The sequence below is a fragment of the Nannospalax galili genome, unplaced genomic scaffold (assembly GCF_000622305.1).
Source record: "Nannospalax galili isolate Female #2095 unplaced genomic scaffold, S.galili_v1.0 scaffold563, whole genome shotgun sequence".
Lineage (NCBI taxonomy): Eukaryota > Metazoa > Chordata > Mammalia > Rodentia > Spalacidae > Nannospalax > Nannospalax galili.
The window spans coordinates 1,090,235-1,112,995 of record NW_008350459.1 but is presented as its reverse complement, the minus strand read 5'-3'; the positions used below and the strand labels follow the sequence as shown (position 1 = coordinate 1,112,995).

At 43.2% G+C, this 22,761-nt stretch overlaps 2 protein-coding genes across 11 annotated transcripts in view; one reads left to right on the top strand and one right to left on the bottom strand.

Annotated features, from left to right (window-relative positions):
* The window catches only part of Armt1 (acidic residue methyltransferase 1), a 30,459-nt gene extending 8,225 nt beyond the window's left edge, over positions 1–22,234 (bottom strand). Inside the window, exons 1-4 of one of the 4 annotated variants that reach the window (XM_008847743.3) lie at positions 22,080–22,233; positions 19,003–19,108; positions 12,963–13,207; positions 2,266–2,431 (exon numbers count right to left, since the gene is read on the bottom strand). In XM_008847743.3, the coding sequence (XP_008845965.1) occupies positions 2,266–2,431; positions 12,963–13,207; positions 19,003–19,077 (486 nt within the window). In that variant the 5' untranslated portion in view covers positions 19,078–19,108; positions 22,080–22,233. The other 3 variants (XM_008847741.3, XM_029570765.1, XM_029570766.1) reach the window with 3 other exon arrangements.
* An 88-nt stretch (positions 22,235–22,322) lies between these two features.
* Rmnd1 (required for meiotic nuclear division 1 homolog) overlaps positions 22,323–22,761 on the top strand; it is a 39,701-nt gene continuing 39,262 nt past the window's right edge. For 2 of the 7 annotated variants that reach the window (XM_029570760.1, XM_017801832.2), the window contains exon 1: positions 22,325–22,486. The gene's annotated coding sequence lies outside the window, so the exon portion shown is untranslated. Of the gene's footprint in view, positions 22,487–22,761 lie in introns of all 7 variants that reach the window. The other 5 variants (XR_003851841.1, XM_008847738.2, XM_029570761.1 and 2 more) reach the window with 4 other exon arrangements.

Here is a 22,761-nt window from a genome sequence, read left to right as displayed (position 1 = left end):
CACCAAATCCTTATAAGTGAATATGTATCCAGATATAATTACAGGAACCAGGATAATGAAGAGGAACCAGGGAGGTAAAGGAAAAAAAAGAAATCTGGAAGAGAAGAACAGTAGAAAACAGGTATTAAAAGGGAGATATGAATAAAAATGGGGTTATTTTAAGGTGAGGAGGGAGGGAAGGTTATACAAGGGACCTAGGGGATAAAGGGAAAGGAGTTCAAGAGAGATGGGACCATAGGAAAAGGGTATTATTAAGGGAGAATGGGAAAAACAGGGCACCTTTAATGGGGAAAACCATGGTGGAAGGGTTAAACAATGTGAGAGATAAATAATGCCTAGCTAGTTGTAGAAAACCAGAGGGAAGCATATTAGGCCAACAACCTGCTGACAAATTATACATATAACCAGATCAAAGACTGTAATATATGTCTAGGCAAGGTTTACCTGAGAGCATTTGGTCTTTGCCCAAGCTCTAGCTACGTGGCACATCATAATTAAAAGTACCAGACTGGTGGAATTAACCTTCTTGGATGTTTAACAGACATACTTTGAGGCCTATACTAATTTGGTCTGAGGGACATCAAGGACAGTTTTTGCTCCTTTCCCTCCTAGGTCGACTAAGTTCCAGGAGACTATGAGCATCTCTGGAAATGTCCTGTAACTGTGGTGAGTCACCTGTCCTCTTGATCAGGGAGGCCGTGGAGACCCCACCAGATGGACCTCAACCAGTGTCCAGTCCTCAAAGAGGAGGGTCAACACAGAGGAAAAATTTCCTCTATGCTTCCAAGCGAAGCCAATCATGGTCAAGCAGGACCTTTGACTTATCTTCACATAGACAGAACTGGTAAAAGAAAGGAGCCCGGGGCTCCTCCCAAGCCCATGTGACCCCTGAGGAACAGATCTTCAAACGACCTTAGGAGTAAAAATAAATTGGTTTATCTGGGCCAGTTGTATGTAGGGTCTTAAACACCCAAAAGGAAAGTATAACCAAAGATTAATGGGGTCAATATAATTTTTAAGAGTCCATATGTATAGCTAAAGGCTACATTAACAAGAAACAATACCAGACAGGCGATTCCTTCCTTTGAGTTATTGGCCTCGGTGGCCCAAGAGACTCCCAGACAGTAACCCAGTATAGAACTGGGAAAATGAACAGCAGACCCCAATCTTATCTAAAGGAATATTGACAACTGATTGCTGCTAGATGAGGAACAGTTGAAAACAAGGATCTCTAGATAGGCTGACTAGATTTAGCAGATGGACAAGCACTGGGGAATGGCTGGGGTGCCGACAACACAGTGGACAGTAACAGGGATGATAGAGTATATGGGCTCCAGTGTGTGGTAGGTGGGAGGCTATGGGAGGGTACCATTTGGGAAGTGGGTATATAGTGAATAAGACTGTGTGGGATGTTCTATATGATATACACACAGAAAAATCAACAAGTTTAAAAGACTTTTATTTGAGGAGCTCTGATTTGAAGAGACAGCTATTCCCTGCCACCTGAAACATCTTCAGGCTTCATTGGGACATTTAAACTTTTGCTCATGGTGAGCAGTAAGGAAGGCAACTCTGCCCTTCTTTATGAGGTGGCAGTGGCCAAAGAATGAGCACTGCTATTCTACAGAGAGCACAAAGGACACCTCCAAAAAGGACCACTTCCCAAGAGAGAATGCCAGCTACAAGTCAAGAGCACAAAGGCCTGGAAGAGTCAGCTCAGCAGTCAAAAGCACTGGCTACTCTTGCAGAGGACCTGAGTTCAATTCCCAGCACCACATGGCAGCTAACAACTGTCTGTAACTCCAGTTCCAGGGGATCAAACACATGTAGGGCAATATGCGCATACACATAAAGCAAAAATAATAAAATATTTAAAAAGTTGGCACTCTGTGTCTTTTTTAATTTCAGGCTAAACATACAGGACAGTTCAGAGAGGTTAAAAAAAAATCAAATAAAATAAAGAGACCAAAACAAGTTTAAGAAACTATTATGAAGCCAGGCGTGGTGGCGCACGCCTGTAGTCCCAGCACTTGGGAGGCAGAGGCAGGTGGATCTCTGAGAGTTAAAGGCCAGCCTGGTCTACATAATGAGTTCCAGGACAGCTGGGGCTATAGAGAGACCCTGCTTCAAAAAGACAAAAAAAAAAGAAACTATTATATGCCTATATTACTAATGTATAAATATTACATTAACTAACATTTAATTGCATAAGATAATGCTTAGAGTAATATTCTCAGAACTGCATCTAAAGACCATGATCTTTACCTGCAGAAGTTTAAAAAGCTCATCTTTCAGCTGGTTTTCCTCCAGGTCTTTGAGTGGTCTTGGCAACTGTTGCAAGTATGAGCATAACATAGCGATTGACTCCTGTGACTCAAAGAAATTCTCATCTTTGCTTTCTTTAAATACATCAAAGTCATGGATTGGTGGACTAAAAAAGCAAGAGAAAAATGTAAACATTTATGTAAATCCTTACTTTTTTTTTTTTACTTTAAATGCATTGGTATATTTCTTTCCTCTTCATATTAATTCCAATTTCCATTATGACCTTTTCATTCAGGGAAAAGAAAATGAAAAGAAAAAAGAAAAAGGAAGAACTTACACATGCCTATGCCTTTTTCTTGCTTATGATAATCTCAGGAGAAAATTCTTTTTATTTACCTAACATCCTGCAAGAAGAAACAACTTTGATGTGGTCAAAGAAGTGGCTTTTTGTCACTCAGGAAGTACCAGAAACAATATTTAATTGCCCAACTTTTGCCTCTAGAGTGTGGCTTTTAAATCAATATGCTATATAGTCTCACAAATAAAAATACATGAAACAGATAAACTGGGACATTTGAAGTCAAATAAGGACAGTGTATGTCCACTGAAACCTCAAGTTGGAGCATATCTTTTGACAAATCCTAGTATTGGCTCTGAGAGATTACTTCTATATACAATATGTGGTGGTTTGAATGAAAACGTCCCCCACAGGCTCCAAGCATTTGGACATTTTGTCCCCAGATGATGGCGCTGTCCTGGGAGGTCTCAGAAGGTGTGGCTATCCTAGAAGCACGTCACTCCTTACATTTTCTTCTTCTTTCAAAAAAATATACTTAGGTGCTAGAGAGATGGCTCAGCAGTTAGCAGCACTAGCTGCTCTTGCAGAAGACCCAGGTTCAAATCCCAGCACCCACATAGTGGCCAACAACTGTCTATAACTCCAGTTCCAGGGGCTCCGACACCCTCTTCTGTCCTCCACTGCATTGTACAAATGGGTGTACTTACATTCATGCAGGAAACACACTCAAAACACATAAAAATTTTTTAATTTATTTTTATGTGTATGAGTATATTGCCTGCATGTATGTGAGTGCACCTGTGTCATGCAATACCACAGAGGTCAGAAGAGGGCTTTGGATTCCCCTGGAACTGGAGTTAAGGATGGTTCGTAGCCACCATGTGGGTGCTGGGAATCAAATCCGGGTCCTCTGCAAGAGCAGTCAGTGCTCTTAACCGCTGAGCCATCTCTCCAGCCCCTAAAACACATAAAATTAAAAAAAACACTTTAGAGCTGGGTGTGATGGCATACACCTTTAGTCCCAGCACTCAGGAGGCAGAGGAAGGTGGATCTCTGTGAGTTCAAGGCCAGCTGGGGCTACAGGGAGACCCTGTCTCAAAAACAGAATAAAACAAAACAAAACACACACTTTGGTGAGTACAGTTCCTTAAAGGGAGGAAAGCATCATTGTCACCAGAGTTTTCTAGGGTCCCTTGCCCCTGGCACTATTAGACAAACCACGTAACATATCTTTATCTGAATTTTTCAGTTTATATCCTGGGGAGGGGGAATAGAGTAACTAACAGAATCCCTGCTCCTGTTCCACTCAGTGGCTCAGCAGCCAGCTGTTCGAGATTGCTTCTGCGGCCCACCTACAGTCACCGTTAGTTTCGCCCATGCCTTGTGGGCCCGAGGCCTCGCCCCTGGGCAGTAAATGCCCTGTCTCGAGTCCACTCTGGACACCGGGGCCATTCTTTTTTGCTTAGCACCACTTCTCTTCCAAGATGGTGCCCAAAAGCCCTTCCTTCCGCGGCTAACACTCTGCAGTCAATTCTCCACAGCAGGCTCCGTCCCTCGGAGGAACCAGGCCGCTTGGGACAACCATCCAGTCTCAATAACTGTACTGATGGATACTAGACACAGAGCAGACAACCAAATGACACAAATAAATCCCCCAACCTATCTTAATTATTAAAAGTTCTCAGCCAGGCATGGATGTGTGTACCTTTAATCCCATAATTTGGGAGTCAAAGGCAGCAGGATCACTTCAACACAGAGGTCCACCTGTTCTACACAGGGAATTCCAGTCCAGCTGGGACTACAAGGAAAAAATTGGAAAAAACAAAAAAAAAAAAAAAAGACAAAAAAATGAAGAAATAAGTAAATAATCTTGTTCTCAAATCAACTATTTTACTAGAACTACCAAGTTATTTTATAAAGACTATGCCCATAAATACTTACCCATCAGATCAGGGCAAAAGGAGAAATATTAGCAAGATTTTAATATAACTACTTCAGTGCCCAGTGTAGAAGACTCCTCAAACAAGCATGTGAATGTAAACAGAACATGTGATCACCACAGTGGTCACTAAGAGTCAGACCCAAAGGACCTACCATTACCATGAACGCATCAAGTACTGAAGCACGTTACTTTTTGTTGTTGTTGTGTTGGCTGTTTTTTGGGGGACAGGTTTTCTTTTCTTTTCTTTCTTTTTTTTTTTTTTTTTTCCTGAGACATGGTCTCCCTGTAGCACCAGCTGACCTGAAACTCAATATGAAGACCAGGCTGGCCCTGATCTCTCAGAAATCTGCCTGCCTCTGCCTCCTGAGTGCTAGGATTAGAGGCGTGCATCACTATACCCAGCTGAGACCAATCACATTTATTACTCTTGTAAGTTTTATTAGAAAGATAATTTTTGATCATTTACACATAGATTTTTTTTTGGCAAATTTTACTCCTAGATTAATTTTACAAAAGATAAAGTTTGTGTCATTGTTATAAGCTTCATGAGAAATTATATGAGAACAACAACTAAGAAGATAAAAATATTGTTGCCTCATAAGTTCTTGTAAAGATTAGATGGAGCAAGGGTAAACGAAACCCAGAATTCAACACATCAGCGGAGTATATTCACAGCCATCCCTCCCCACTCCTCTGTTCATTTCCATTTCAGTTAATGGAGTGTCATTTTTAATTAAAATTCTCCATTTGCAATGCAAAATCTAAATGCAATAAACCACAAGACTCCATTCCATAAGGACCTAAGCTCTAAGCCTTCCTTCTTCAAATGAGACATTTTGTGCATTGGAGTGGAAGGCTAGTTGTAACTATAAGAATTGTACTTAATCCTGAGAGAAAGGCTTGAGCAAATGCTGCATGTATGTCCTTTGCTCAAAAGAATAGATATACCAGGTAAAGGATGATGTCATGTTTTAACTATGTTAAACAACTGACTGTTATAGTTGTTAAACAACAAAAATTGTCATCTTCAGGTTGGGAAAATGACTCATTCATTAAAGTACTTCCGACACAAGTATGAAGACCTGAGTTCAGATCCCAAGCTGTGTGAAAACCGGATATAGCAGCACAGGGCATGGGTGGAGACAGACAGACCCCTGGAGTTCATCAGCTACCTGGCTCCAGGTTTATTGAGACCCTGTCTCAAAAAATAAGCTGGAGCCAGGTGTGGTGACACACTCCTTTAATCTCAGAACTCAGGAGGCAGAGGCAGGCAGATCTCTGTGAGATTGAGGAACATAGTGAGTTCCAGGGCAGCGTGAGCTACAGGGAGACTCTGTCTCAAAACCAAAACATTGGCTGGAGAGATGGCTCTTGCAGAGAATCCAGGTTAACAGCCATCCATAACTCCAGTTCCAGGGGATCTGACACCCTCTTTGACCCCCACGGCCACTGCACAACATGGGTGCACTTACATACATGTAGATAAAAAATAAAAATAAATAAAAATAATTTAAAAAATTTTTTTTATTTTTTATTTTATGTGTATAAATGTTTTACCTGCATGTATGTAAGTGCACACATATTGTTCAATGCTTGCAGAGGCCAGAAAAGGATGTTGGATCCCCCAGAACTGGAATTACGGATAGTTATTAGCTGTCATGTGGGTGCTGGGAACTGAACCAGGTCCTCTGCAAGAGCAGCTAGTGCTCTTAACTGCCGCGTCATCTCTTCAGACCTAATTTTTCTTTTTGAGGACTGTAAGCTGGCTCTAAAAGAAATCCCAAAGAATTCAAAGGTATATTTAGCAATGACAGCATTTACTGAAATCAGTTAGTCCCTGGCGGTGGCCTAAAATGGCAGACACCATTTGAACACATAGGTTCAAATGCAGGGGTCAGCAAAGAGAAGTTCACAAACCTAATCCAACCTGTTCTGAATGACTCACAAACCAAAAGTGGTTTTTAAATTTCTGAATGGTTAAAAACAAAGCAAAAGAAAAGTGAGTCAAGTGTGGGGGCCTGCGCCTGCAATCCCAGAGCGAGGAGGCTGGGCAGGAGGGCCACTGTACTCCCAGAGCGAGGAGGCCAGTAGGAGGACCACTATACTCCCAGAGCAAGGAGGCCAGCAGGAGGACCACTGTACTCCCAGAGCGAGGAGGCCAGCAAGAGGACCACTGTACTCCCAGAGCGAGGAGGCTGGGCACGAGGGCCACTGTACTCCCAAGAGCAAGGAGGCCAGCAGGAGGACCACCGTACTCCCAGAGCGAGGAGGCCAGCAGGAGGACCACTGTACTCCCAGAGCGAGGAGGCTGGGCACGAGGGCCACTGTACTCCCAGAGCAAGGAGGCCAGCAGGAGGACCACTGTACTCCCAGAGCGAGGAGGCCAGGCAGGAGGATCACTGTACTCCCAGAGCGAGGAGGCTAGGCAGGAGGACCACTATACTCCCAGAGCAAGGAGGCCAGCAGGAGGACCACTGTACTCCCAGAGCGAGGAGGCTGGGCAGGAGGGCCACTGTACTCCCAGAGCGAGGAGGCTGGGCAGGAGGGCCACTGTACTCCCAGAGCGAGGAGGCTGGGCAGGAGGGCCACTGTACTCCCAGAGCGAGGAGGCTGGGCAGGAGGGCCACTGTACTCCCAGAGCGAGGAGGCTGGGCAGGAGGGCCACTGTACTCCCAGAGCGAGGAGGCTGGGCAGGAGGGCCACTGTACTCCCAGAGTGAGGAGGCCAGCAGGAGGACCACTGTACTCCCAGAGTGAGGAGGCTAGCAGGAGGACCATTGTACTCCCAGAGCGAGGAGGCTAGGCAGGAGGACCACTATACTCCCAGAGCAAGGAGGCCAGCAGGAGGACTACCTGAAGGTATGGCTTCATAGTAAATCTAGGCCAGTCAACCTTGTCTTAAAATAAAAAGAAAAAAATGAAAAATGAAACAAGGGGATAGGAGGACATAACTGTATTGTGTGGCATACAGAACTGAAATTTCAGTGCCCATAACTGAAGTTTTATTGGAGCACTCATTTACGTCCTGTCTACCACTGATACCACACTGCGGTGGCAGAGCTGTGCAGCTCTAACAGAGATGATTTGGCCCACAAAGCTAAAATACTATCTAACCCTCTACAGAAAAATGACAATTCATGTTGTGTTTTATTAATATATATATATATAGTTCCCCACTTAAAATGTTCACTACTTTAGAATCTAGTGACGCTACATATGGGCATAAGCCCTGAGCCCATGATAAACACCTGGGTATATTCCCAACAGAAACACACACACATTTTCATCAAAAAACATGCTAGAATGTTAACAGCTGCATCCTCCATAAAAACTCCACACTAGGGGCCAAAGAGATGGCTCAGGAGTTAAGAGCACTGACTGCTCTTGCAGAGGATTTCGGTTCAATTCCCAGCACCCACATGATGACTAACAACCATCTTGTAACTCCAGTTCCAGGGGACTCTACACCCTCTTCTGACCTCTGCGGCATTGCAGGACATGGGTGCACTCACATACATGTAGGCAATACACTCATACATATAAAATAAAATAAAATTTTTTGGTCTTTTTGAGACAGGGTCTCTCTGTAGCCCCAGCTGTCCTGGAGTCACTATGTAGACCAGGCTGGCCTTGAACTCACAGAGGTCCACCTGTCTCTGCCTCTCAACTGCTGGGATTAAAGCTGTGCACCACCACACCTGGCTCAAAATAATTTTTAAAAAATTAAAACAACAAAAAAAAAACCCACACGAGAAGCTACTGAGAGAGCATCCCCATGGTGTAACAGACTGCAGCATGCTCCTAAGACACAGCACTGTACAGCAGTGAGAGCTACAACTAGATGCAATATGGATGATTCTAACCAACACAACAAGCAGTGAGGGATGCCTGACACAAAACTACATTCATACTGTTTCATTTTTAAAAAGCTTAAGAGCCAGGGGTGGTGTTACACACCTATAATCCCAGCACTTGGGAGGTTGAGGCAGGAGAACTGAGATTTGAGAACAGCTTGGGCTACATAGTGAGTTCAAGGCCAGCCTGATCTATACAGTGAAAACATTGTCTTAGGAGAAAAAAAAATTAAAATTTTTGAAATAAAAACAAATAGTTTAAAAGCAGGCAAGAAAAAAACTAACACAGGCCAGGTGGTGTTTATCCCTGAAAGGTGACAGCTATGACTGGAGGAGGGCTAAGCAGCTTCTTAAGAAACAGATGGTCTTGCCTGTGACCCAGGCACGGGGTACATGAGTACGTGCTTGAACAGTAAGGTATTGGTTGCCACTGATGCAGAGTAGGAATACCCCATGCAAGAGTGAAGACTTCCCAACTGCTTCAGCACAGCTGTACAGCACTGACTAACAGTGAGTTCCACCTCGCTCAGTCTACCACTGATCTCCACCTTCAAATAGCTGTGTCAGAAATCACTCCAGAAGAGTTCTCCATCCATGGTGGACTGACTGTTCAAGATACAGTATCATTTCTTGAAAATCAAGGTAAATTTGCCTTTACTCCTCACGATGTTAGACCAGGGGTCATCAACTCAATCTCCCTAAGACGCCTGAACAAAGCCTGATGCCCAGAATCCAGCTCAGGTAACTTATACCATCAGCATTTACTCTAACAAGATGATCTGGTCCCAACTGGCTATAAACAGGCAGCCAAGGTCATGATACCTTTCTATTCTCTGCTTTGATCCACCTTTATCTAAAAGGAGACTCTCGACATTCTAATTTCTATATCTGCCAAGGCTTCCAATACTTCAACAACTTTGACTCATACCACAGAGATTTGCCAAATGCCATTATCTGAATCTAAGCTACTCTTAATCCTTGGCAGGCATCCAACTCTACAACATGGAAAGGGTAGTCTGATACTGACTCTAATCTGATTTACAGAGACAGGGCTCAAATCCTGCTTGAGCCCTTACTAGACAGGGAGTCTGGAATGGGATGAACCTCCTTGGGTTTCCTCAACTGCAAAAAGGAAACTACTTACATATGTACCTTACTGCAGCGCAGCAAGTGGCACATTCACTGAGTGACAGCCCTCTACTTTGTGTGCAGCAGGCTTGACATAGTGCGTGTTGCTTTTAGAACACAAGTTCTAAAGTATTTATTCAGTAAAAACAACGTTTTATTAAAAAATATATAAAGATTGGCTAGGTCTGGTGGCACATGCCTTTAATCCCAGCACTCAGTGACAGAGACAGGAGAATCTCTGCGTGTTGGAGGCCAGCTTGGTCTATAGAGCAAATTCCAGGCTGACCAGAGCTACGTAGTGAGACCATCACTAACTAACTAACTAACTAATTAACTAACTAACTACCTAACTAGCTAGCTAGGAGAGAGAGAGAGAGAGAACACAGAAAAATCTCAGACTCATTGTTTTAGGGTTAATGTGACTTGATTCATTTGTTTTCTGGCAGGGGTGGGAGGGGGTAGGAGTGGCAGTGAGGACACAAGGTCTCACAGCCAAGGACTGCCTGGAACTTGCTAAAATTGCCCAGGCTGTCAAACTTATATTCCTCCTGCCTCAGGCTCCCAAGTGCTAGGATTACAAGCATGTGCCACCACACTCAGCTTTGATCAATTACTTTAAATCTATGCTAAGTTTGGGAATAGGTACCAAAGGATTCCTCTTCGATCACACCTGTGTTTCGGAACCTCTGATCTAAAATGATAATCCACAGCACCTTCTTTGCTCTATAAACCAGGTGCACATCAGAATTTCATAGGAAAAATTAAATAGTTAAATAAGCAATCCATAAAAAGGATTTGGGGCTGGGCGTGGTGGCGCACACCTTTAGTTCCAGCACTTGGGAGGCAGAGGCAGGCAGATCTCTGTGAGTTCAAGGCCAGCCTGGCCTACATGGCGCATTCCAAGGGCTACAGCAAGGAGACCCTGTCTCAAAAAGACAAAAAAATAAAAACAAAAAGGTTTTTGGGAATATATGACATTTAGACTTTTTCTAATCTAGCCATTAAAAACAAAATACTGGATAGAATAAAGAGTAAGATTGTTGAGACAAGAGTTCCTATTCTGATGACTCCTTACACAGAATAAATTCTGACATACTATTGGTGATGGTTTATACTGATTGTCAACTTGACTGGATGCAGTATCACCTTGCAGATAAGTCTCTGGGCATGTCTATGAGGATTAACTAGATTAGGGTAAATGAGTGGGGAAAATGCACCCTAAATGTGGATGGCATAATTTCCTGGAGTCCCAGTCTACTGCACAAAAAATAGACAGCTAGCTGAGTACCAGCACTGGTCACTCTCTGCTTCCTGACAACAGATGCAGTGAGCAGCTGTCCATGTCCACTTATGCTGCTATGCCTTCCTCACCAAGATGGAATCTATCCTCTTGTGCTATAAGCCAGAATAAACTCCTCCTCCCTTTAAGTGCTTCCTACCAAGTCTTTGGTCACAGCAACAAAAAAAGTAATTAATATACTGTTATTATAAATAAATCATTTGCTAGTGATGGACAGATGGCTTAGTGTTTAAAAGCACTGGCTGCTCTTGCAGAGAACCCAGGTTCAGTTCCCAGCACCTACATAGTGGCTAACAACTGTCCTTAACTCGTTTCAGGGGATCCAATGCCCTCTTCTAGCCTCTGCAGGCAGTGTACGCATGTGTGCACTTATATACATTGAGGCAAAACACTCATAAAATAAAACTATTTTAAAATAAAGAAATAAGGCATTTGCTAACTTTGTTCCATCTTAAGTTTTTATGCAATTATTTCAAATTAACATTTTTTACTCAATTTGTACTATTTGTTTTACTCTAGAAGTCTTTCTATGAGAATCTTTAGGGCTGGAGATGGTAGAAGGAGAGTGTTGATCTCCACAAGCTGTCTTCTGACCTCCACATATGTATACTCATACGCACGTACAAAATAAAAAATTAAAAATTTTTAATAAATTATCAGTCTGTGTCTACTGACATAGACAAGTGAATTATAACTGGCAAGAATCTATTAAAGTTAATATCATGTGCCCAACAGTACTGTTAATATTTGCTAAAATATTCTTTAAGAAAATTTTTTCACATTTATTTATGTGTATGAGTGTATTGCCTACATGTGCGTCAGTGCACCCATGCTGTGCAATACCCAGGGAGATCAGAAGAAGTGGTCAGATTCCCCAGGACTGTACTTATGGATGGCTGTTAGTTGCCATGTGAGTGCTAGGAATCGAACCTGGTCCTCTGCAAGAATAGCCAGTGCTCTTAAACTCTGAGCCATCTCTCCAGCCCCCTTATTATTTTTTTAAATATTCGTTATTTTTATTTTGTGTATGAATGTATTGCCTACATGTATGTGAGTGCACCTCGTGCAATGCCTGCAGAGATCAGAAGAGGGTGTTGGAGTCCCCTGGAACTGGAGTTAAGGACGGTTCTTAGCCACCACATGGGTGTTGGGAATTGAACCCAGGTCTTCTGCAAGAGCAGTCAGTGCTCTTAACAGCTAAGCCATCTCACCAGCCCCTTATTTTTTTATGAGTGTATTGCCTGCATTAAGTGTACCCATGTTGTGCAATAGCCGTGGAAGTCAGAAGAGGGCATCAGATCCCTAGAACTGGAGTTACAGATGGTTGTAAGCTGCCATATGGGTACTGGGATCTGAACCAGGGTCCTCTGCAAGAGCAGCAAATGCTCTTAACCACCAAGCCATCTCTCCAACCCCATTATTCTTTTTCAAATCATATTTTGTGTGCGTCTGTCTGTCTGTGTCTGTGTCTGTCTGTGTCTGCAGTGTACAACATGCATGCCATGACTATGTGTGGTATCAGGGACAACTTGCAGGATCTGGTTCTCTCCTTCTACCATGTGGGTCCTGCAGATTAACCTCCAGTAGTCATTCTTGACAACAAGCAGCCTTACCATCTGTTTTACCAAATTTTTTCTTTTCCTCCCTTCTCTTGGGAGACTCTCGCTCGCACCCTGAGGTCCCAGGGCTGACAGACAATATAAGACATCTTATTTGAATTTTGCATAGTTTATATGATATTTGGGAGGGGGTGACTTACAAACAGCTTCGCATAACCCACACACCATTCAAGGCCCCCGTAGTCTCCATCAGCTTTCAGTGCTGTGCCCCAAGGGATGCCCTGCCACTCCTCTGAGGCCACTCGAGTTCCCAAAATGACATTTTCCCAGGGTGCCCTGCATCATCCACTCTTTTTGGAGGAATGAGTAATTTTCGGGCTACACCATCTGAGCCACCTTACTGGCACCTGATGACTACTTTCTCAGATGTAATCGTAAATCATCAGGAGTGATGGCACATGCATTTAATCCCAGCACTTTGCAGGCAGAGGCAGGTGGGTCTCCATAAATTTGAGGCCAGCCTGATCTACACAATGAAACTCTATCTGAAAAAAAACTTTTTTTAAAAATAATTGTAAATTAAGTAAACACTTGCACTCTAATGGTTGCAAACTTACCTCTGGATGATGGCTTCATGAATTCTACGGTACATGTAGCATTCTACAAACAACCATGATGAGAAGAACCAGCGGGGTTTCCCATCACTTTCACTTAAAAGACTCTGTTGATACTCTAGGTACTGATTCCATATATCAGTATCAACACATTTATCAACCAACAGGATAATTGGTTTGTCTGTCTGCAATTCGTTCCGTAATTTGGAAAGAAGAGAAATGGCTTTCTTTTCAGCTTCCACGCCTTCCTGGAAAAGCACAAAAAGAAAACACTTTTCTGTGTTTGTGGGTGTTGTGCACATGTGATGCATGATGCCTTTAGGATCTAAATTTAGGAAGGAAAAATACAATATTTCAAAACTATATTTTGCCTTTTATCATCTTATATACATTTCAATTTAGAACTCTGAGAAAACACAGATCTCATATTTGCCTCAGCACACCATAAACGGACCTTTTTTAAAATTAATTCATTTATTTTTTATGTGTATGAGTGTTTTGCCTACATATAAATGCACCCACAGTGTGCAATGCCTGTGGAGATCAGAAGGTGTTGGATCCCCTGGAACTGGAGTAATGAATGGTTGTTAGCCATCATGTGGGTGCTGGGAACCGAACCCAGGTTCTCTGCAAGAGCAGCCAGGGCTCTTAACTACTGGGCCATCTCTCCAGCCCCTGCTTCCTTGCTTTCTAAGCCCTAGACTTCCAGGTGTGGTGGCATACACCTTTAATTCCAGCACTCAGACAGATCTCTGAGAGTTGGAGGCCATAGTGAGTTCCAGGCCAGCTGGGACTACAGGACAACCCTGTCTCAACAAAACCAAAAAAAGGGAAAGTAAGTTTGAGGCCAGCTGGGATACATATAGTAAATAATCATTAAGTTCAACTGAGTAGTTTTATAAAAATCATTATTACTATGCTGATGTTAAAGGAAGCTTCCACTGTCAAACCCGTTATGTTTCAATGCAGACACCTTGTCTATCTTCACTCTCCTCTCCCTGCTCAGAACGGAGCCCAGGGCTTCACACATGCTAGACACGCACTCTACCACTAGCTATACCTCACTCCCCAATATTTGGCTTCATTTTGCTATCAGAAGCTAAAGCTTTAGAGACTTCACAAGTTCAGTCATGGAAGAACATGTAAAATCTACAAAGACTGAGCCTGAAAGAGTTCTAACTTTTTTTATATGTATAATGCTGGGGATTGAACCCAGGGCTTCAGGCATACTAAGAAAGTACCCAATCACTAAGCTCTACCCTCAACTCCCATACCAAATTTCTTTTTTTTTTTTTTAAGTTTTTCTTTTTTTTTTTTGTCTTTTTGAGACAGGGTCTCCCTGTAACCCCAGCTGTCCTGGAACTCACTATGTACACCAAGCTGGCCTTGAACTCACTGAGATCTGCCTGCCTCTGCCTCCCAAGTGCTGGGATTAAAGGCGTGCGCCACCATACCCGGCTTTATTATTTTATGTGTATTGCCTGCATGAAGGTAAGTGCACCCATGTTGTGCAATGCCTGCAGAGGTGAGAAGAGGCTGTCGGATCCCCTGGGACTGGAGTTATAGACAGTTGTTAGCTGCCATGTGAGTACTGGGATTCGAACCCAGGTCTTCTGCAAGAACCACCAGTGTTCTTAACCACTGTACTATCTCTCCAGCCCCATCCAAATTTCTTTTCTTTAAAAAAATTAATTTTATTTATGTGCATGTGTCTATGCGAGTATATGCAAGTGTGTGTGTGTGTGTGTGTGTGTGTGTGTGTATACACACCTACGCATATGCAGAGGTCAGAAAAGGGTACCAGATCCCTCAGGGTGGGAGTTACAGGCATTTACAGAATGTCAGGCTTGTTATGTGGGTGCTGAGATCTCAACTCTGGTCCTTTGTCACTATCCAGTAAGCACTCTTAACCACTGAGCCATCTCTCCAGAGGCCTCCAGTCCCATACTAAATTTCTCCCCCTCCCCCCGAGAAAAGTCTGAATTTACTGGATTGTAATGATTTTAGGAGTTCGCATCACAGATCTTTACTCAGCAAACACATACAAAGCATGTGTTTCAGATACTGGCTCTATGCAGACACATTTCCTAATCATAAAATAGGAGAAAATAACTAAAACCTGTCCATCTGCCCTTCCTCATACAGCATACACACAGAGTAAAATAGTTTAAAGCCCAACACAAATTGGATATACGGTATACCTTTTATTTCTTAAAGTTTATTATTCACATAATTAAAGACTGTAATTTATAAGTTTGAAACATGAAAAAATTCTATGAGGGGCTGAAGAGATGGCTCAGTAGTTAAGAACACTGACTACTCTTGCAGAGGACCTGGTTTCAATTCCCAGCACCCGCATGGTGGCTATGACATGGCAGCCATAACTGTCCTTCACTCCAGTTCCTGGGGAATCCGAAGCCCTGTTCTGATCTCCTAGGCATTGCATGACATAGGTGCACTCACATACATGCAGGCAATACACTCACACACACAAAAATAATAAAATTTTTAAAATTTTAAAAAGAAAAAGAAAAAAAATTCTGTGAAGAAAGCTCAAGTAAAGCTGAATGAGCTTTGTTTCAGGCACAGGCTCTGCAGTCAGGGTCTAACACCACAAAACCTAACCAATGACTTTTTTTTTTTTTTTTTTTTTGGTCTTTTTAAGACAGGGTCTCCCCTTGTAGCCCCAGCTGTCCAGTTCAAGGCTGTCCAGTTCAAGGCTGGCCTTGAACTCAAAAAGCTCCACCTGCCTCTGCCTCTCAAGTGCTGGGATTAAAGGTGTGTGCCACCACGCCCGGCTAACAAATGACTCTTAAAACATCCATCCTATGAGTTAAGGAATCCTTTTACATTTTCCAACCTTAAAATAAGAGATTCTTGAGACCCCGTGTAGAGAGCAGTGAAAATAAGACCTTGTTCTGTGTACCTGGAGGAGAGCTGGGTTCCACTTGGTGGAGGGTTGGTTATAAGCCTCCTACCAGGGAGCATGCCACCTTGCCCCAGGATGCCCAGCACCTGGCTCAGCATGCTGAAGTGAGCCGCTTGAACAGAAACTTCCCTTTCTGTTATTATTCAACACAAAGCTAAATGGCTAAGTATAAACTGTGAAAATTGCTGTCTTTTAATAGAAGATCAGATCCCTCCAGCTTTGCAGATTTTTAAATAAAATCCTATTGAACTAAAAAAAAAAAATCCATCCTACATAAGCAAGCATAGAGACATATTTATATAATATGTACATATTTTATATGATATTGGTCTACTAAGTATATATATCTTACCAAAGATAAGAATCTATATAATCTAGTTAAACGTACATAAGATTAGGGTGCTCTTATTACATCAAAAGTTGGTATTTATAAGTTACAGATATTTAATATTTTCCAGTTTTTTTAATTTAAAAAATTTCAAAGCATTCCAAACACTTGTTCATTTTCTCAGTGCAAAAGGTTATTCAAGTCAACTTACCTTTTCCTAAAGAGAAAGGGGAAGAAAGGGGGAAAACAAACAGAAAATACCATCAATTACAACTCCCAACACTACCTTCCCAATGAACTTTTGTAGTCAATACTCAAGTCACTGGATTAGTTTATCAAAACTAAAGCCTGCAATTATGATTCAGTCCTTGCTTCATATGTATGACTTTTATGCTGAAATATTTCTATTTACAAAAGTTGAAAAAAGTTAGTAGTGCAAGAAAGTAGTTTAGATTTGTTTTAAATTCCAGCCCCATACATTTCTGGAAGAGAAATTCACCCTGTGCAAGTATCTACCCCAAGTCTTTAACATCAATTGATGAGTTAATGATAAATTCCTACTGGGAGTTTACAGAGTGGCTAAGCCGCTTCTTTTTAAAAAGGCAAACACCTCTAAGGATCAAGAACTGATGTCTGTGTCAATGACAGTTCTTATCTTGTTTTACTCCTGTTCAAAGGCTCTTTGAGTCCGCTGCGTGCCAGACACTGTTCCAGGTCACAGAGAAAATAATAAGGCCCCATTCCCAAGGAGTCCAAACCATGTAGTCTAAGGGAACAGGCCTTTGACTGCCAAAATGAGATGCATAGTTCCTTTGAGGACAAGTGATATTGCTCATCAGGGAATGGAGAAAGAGCCAAAAGTACCTGAGAGGCCTGCAAGGGGAGACAAGAAGGCGACCAAGAGCAGACTCTACTTATGTAAGCACTTTACGAGGTCCTGTCCTGTACCCAGCACTGACATAGGGCCAGGATGCACACTCTGCCATCCCACTCTTAGCCAGCATGGTCACCCAATGACTATGCACTTTTAGACTGAGGAGCAATACACCAAGACTTGACCAGTGACTACATTTTCAGTCACTCTAGTTGAAAAAACTGAAATTATATGTGTGCATCTATCAAAACAAAATCATGTTTATATAATACACACTTAAACATTCATCAGAAAAATATCAGTGTCTAAGACAAGCTCAGTGTCAGCAATAATAACAACAGGGAGTGGGTTCAAGCCTCTAAGCCAGCAGGCAGCAGAGGAGGATCTGAGTTCAAGTCTAGCCTGAGTGAAATAGTGAGACTCTGTCTCAAAAAAATAATGATCCAAAACTTGTTTAGAAAGAAATGCAATACTATACACTCAAATGACCTCTGTGCAGTCTTGCTCCATTTCTATTTGGCCAACAAAAGACCATTAAACATTGTTCTAAATCTTTGCTGCCAACATTTTCAAGAAAATGTACTGGCACAGTAGGTGTAACTCAGCTGTTAGAGAGCTTGCCTAGCAGGCACAAAGCCCTAGGAAGAAAAAAAGAAAGGGGGGAAGGGGAAAAAGATAAGGGGTCAGAGGGAAAAAAGGAAGATAGGTATATGCATGGTCTTTTATAGTCTATTATATAATACAAAGATTACCGGACATGCAAGTTTAAAGGTGTTTATCTCCAATAACATGATTATTTAGATCTTTGCTCATTCACTCATTAAATAGAAAAGATGATTTTTAAAAATATTTTATTATTTTTATATTGTATGTACAAGGGTTTTGTCTGCATGTATGTAAGTTGTGCTGGTTAGCTTTAGTGTCAACTTGACACACCTGGGTTGAGGGAGCCTCACTTGGGGAATTGCCTTCATTGGACTGGCCTGTGGCCATGTCCATGGAGCACCTTCTTGATTGTTGAGTGATGAGGAAGGCCCCAGCCCACTGTGGGTGGTGCCACCCCTGGGCAGGTGGACCTGTGCTGCATAAGAAGGCAGGCTGAGCAGGGGCCAGGGGAGCAAGCCAGTAAACAGTGTTCCTCTGTAGCCTGTGCTCTAGCTCCTGCCTCCAGGCTCCTGCCCTGAGTTCCTACCTTGGGCTCCGTGATAAACTGTGACCTGGGAAATGTAAGCTAAATAAACCCTTTCCTCCACAAGTTGGTATTGGTCAGAGTGTTTTGTTATAGCAATGAAGAAACAAACTATCACATAAGTACACCACATGTGTGCAATGCCCCACAGAGGTCAGAAAAAGGCACCAGATCCCCTGGAACTGGAGTTACAGATGGCTGTTAACCGTCATGTGGGTGCTGGGAATCAAACCCCAGTCCTCCAGAAGAACAGCCAGTGTGCTTAACCTCTGAGCCATCTCTCCAAGAGTATGACTTTTTAAAGTCTTAACCTGACTACCAATGACTTTCACATATTTTACCACAAGATGTGTCAATCAATCATAACTCATATTGGCCCTCACTGTAAATTTAGCACATTAGCCATTAACTTCTTAGACTCACGACCTCAAATTAGTGATACAAATACTGTAACAGAGATAAGTTTGAAATTTAAAAAGCTTTTCAAAGCAAATCAACAACTTAGTCATTTATACGTTAGAAAATAAGACAAAAGGTCTAAAGAACTGACAGATTAAATTTTTGGAACACTACTCTTCCAAGCTGGAGACTGTGCTTTAACAAATTACATTAAGGGCAGATAAATATTCACACCATGTACTCATCTTTACATGAAAGCTCAAACTTTCAACTGGTATTCTGTTGAAGAATTAGCAAAAAATTAAAGCTGGAAACAGTTCTTACCTCTCCGTGCTTTTCAAAAAATTCACTTTTATGTCGATGCAATGTATCAATAGCCTTAGTCAAGATCTGTGGCATTCTGTCTTTAATTGTAAGATACGCAAATGACCTAGAAAAGAGTCACCTGATATATTAATAGCTTTAACACTAGAAGATATGCCACATTTTAGTTTCTGGAACACCTCATTTGAATTCATATTCCTTTTCTTGCAACTATTAAAAGGTATACCAGTTTTAGCCAGGCATGGTGGCTCAGGCTTTAATCCCAGCATGTGGGAAGCAGAGGCAGGCAGATTTCTGTTGAGTTCAAGGCCAGCCTGGTCTACATACAGAGTTCCAGGCCAGCTGGGGCTAAAGGGAGACCCTGTCTCAAAAAGTGTTGTTCAACAACAACAACAAAAAAAAATGTTTTGAGTTCAGAAATATTCAGATCATTTTACATAGATTTTCTTTATGGAATATATGTGATTCCACTAGAAAAAGCAAGACTTGTTAAGTGAAATTCTGTTCAGTTTAATTTTTTAAATATTTATTTTTGTTTTCATGTGTATGATCATTTTGCCTACATGTAAGTTTACCCCTGCATATAGTGCCCAAGGAGGCCAGAAGAGGACAGAGAGTCCCCAAGACAGTTGAGGGCCACCATGCTGGTGCAAGGAACTGAATCAGGGTCCTCTGTAAGTGCGGCCACTGCTCTTAACCACTGAGCCATCTCTCCAGTCCTCTGTTCAGTTTTCGAAGGTGAAACATTAATTTTTTAGATTTGTTTTTGTGTGTGCACACACGCATGCGTGCCCGTGTATAGATATGTGACAAAGGCATCAGATCCCCTGGAGCTGGAGTTACAGGCAGTTGTGGGCTGCTGGATATTGATACTGGGACTGGAACTTGGGTCCTCTGGAGAGCGGTACACACTCTTAATGACTCAGTCATCTTTCAGCCCCTGAAATACTGAGTTTTATTTTTTTATTTTTTCACTATTTTTTAGTCTTTATGAGACAGGGTCTCCCTATAGCCCCAGCTGGCCTGGAACTCACTATGTAGACCAGGCTAGCCTTGAACTCACAGAGATCCACCTTCCTCTGCCTCCCCAGTGCTGGTATCAAAGGCATGCGCCACCACACCCAGCCCTTAAACTTTTTAAATCATTAGGCTCTACATTATTTCTTCTAAGGTTTTCCTTGAACAAACTCCACTCTATAAAACTTTTAATAAGCCAGGTATGCTGGTGCACACCTTTAATCCCAGCACTAGGGAAGCAGAGGAAGGTGGCTCTCTATGAGAAAGAGGGCAGCCTGGTCTACATAACAAGTTCTAGGTCAGTTGGGACTACAGTAAGACCCTACTTCAACACCCCCCAAAAAAAACCTTAAAGAATATCAAATTGCAAAAACACATTTACACTCTGTGGTGCTTTGAGGTGTTAGAAATAATGATTAGGTTTCAAGTTGCTGAAGTAAGTCCTGGAATCAGAACTGAATTTTTAACAACCACTGATAGAGGATCATAAACTAACACTAGGCAGCAGAAACAACAAGTGGCCATACTTCCCTGAGAAGTAGGTAGAGAATATCAGTGCTTTTGTAACTACCACCTTTCCTCCCAGAGTCCTGTACCCCTCAAGTGACATCCCTGATCAGGGTAAAGATGAACACCTATCTGTCTACAATCTACTTCATGCCTGGGCAAGGCAACTTTCTGCAATATTTTTAAAGTATCCAACTACTTCAAGGCCTGGAACCATGGCTCAGCGTTAAGGGTAAGCCCCCAAGCTTGACCACCTGAGTTTAACCAGAACCCACATGAAAGGAGAAAGCCGATTCCCTATGCAAGTTATCCTGACTTCCACTACTAGATGGTGGTGCAAGGAACCAGCACCCTGCCCCAACACACACATAAAACTATTTAATTAGGAAAAATCAAGTATTTTGATATGAATGTAGAGCCTGGTGTGGTGGCCCACGTCTGTAATCCCAGCATTTGAGAGGTGGAGGCGTAAGATCAGGTGTACAAGGCCACCCTCGGCTAACAGTTCAGGGATCCAATCTCAAATAGAAAACAAGAGAATGTGGCTATTCAATCAATGCAAATGGGTATATTGTATTACTTTCATCTCCAACTTTGTCCCCAAAGTAACACTGTAATTCCCCGTTGATCCACAGGTTCCCTTTGAGGGTGGTGGGAGGGAATACTATCTTAAAAACTTTTTTACCGGGCGTGGTGGCACGCGACTGTAACCCCAGCACTTGGGAGGCAGAGGCAGGCGGATGATGAATGACATCTTTTTTTTTTTTTTTTTTTTTTTAATGGAAAAAAAAAAAAAAAAAAAAAAAAAAAAAAAAAATTCAAGTGGAAAATTCCAGAAATCAACAATTTATAAGTTTTAAATAATTTTATCACAATATATTTATAATAATTGCTCCTTTTTGCTAGTTGTTAATTACTGTGCCTAACAAACTTCATCGTATAGTATAGGGAATAAAATCTGTCCAACGAGAATACAAAATTTGAATTTCAGGCATCGACTGGGGTCCTGGCAACTGCAAAGAATGAGCCACTTGTGGCAGAATCCCTGTTAACGATGGAAGAGAACCAACTCCAAAGTTCTGTCCTCCACACGCACTCTTTAAAAATAAAAAAAAGAACTTTTTAATTTGTGCGGTTATCAATTTGACCAGCTCCAGAAACACGTCTCAGAAGCCCTGAGATTCCTCATTTTTGACCCCCCCCACAGCGCTTTTCCCCCCCATTCGGGCTGAGACAGGCTTTTCCCGTGTATCCCAGGGTGGCCTCGAAATCACTACCGGGCCCAAGCTGGCCTCCACTGGCGACGACCCTCCTGCCTCTGCCTGTCCCGTGCACCGCGGACCCGGGTCCTGGGCTGGCGAGCCGGGCGGCGGCCTCCCTCCCACGCCAGCCCGCGGAGCCCAACGCGGGACTCGAGCTCGCAGCTCCCCCGCCAGCACCGCCTTCCTCAGAAGCGCGAAGAAGTGAGACGAACCCCACGTCCCGGGCGGAGAGAAAAGTCGGCAGCTCCGCCATGGCGCCAGCGCCGCGCGCCCAACGCGGGTGTCACTCACGTCTCAACGGTCGCAGCCGCCTGGACTCGCAGAGAGGTAGCGTTGGGGCTTTAAAAAAAAAAAAAAAAAAAAAAACTTTTGAATCAAGAAACTTTATTTGGGGCCCAGACAAGGGGCAAACCACAGGACGCAACGACCTTCCGGCGACAGAGCGGAATGAGGAAGCGCGCGCAGACCGGAAGCCGACGAGGACCGAAGGCCCCAGCGCCCGCAGAGCGGAAATGGGCGCGCGGCGCGGTCACGTGCTCGGGTGGTCACGCGGCCCGGGCCGCTGATCCTGAGTTCTGAGTGCGCCTGCGCGGCACCGTCGGGGCGGAGCGTCCTCCCGGGAGCTGCCTGCGGTCGGTAGGCTGCGGTGCTGCAGCGGAGCGTGCGCCGTGGCGCTGCCTGAGTCCTTCCCGCCTGAGGTTAGTGCTTTCAGCCCGGAACTCGGGAGGGAGCGCGGCGGCCTCCGCTTGGGCCGCTCAGTCCTCGCGGGCCACAGGTTTCGGCGGGACAGCTAGGATTCCCTGTCTCTTGCAGGGAGCGTGATCTTTGCTCCACTTAGATGCACCCAGGGACTGGCATTGACTGGCCCCTCTTGAGCCAAGGCAGAGTGGCAGATGCATGGTATCGCTTAGGAATGGAAGGCATGCTCCCAAAGATCAGCACCAGTTACCCTCTGAATAACCGCATTCTTAAC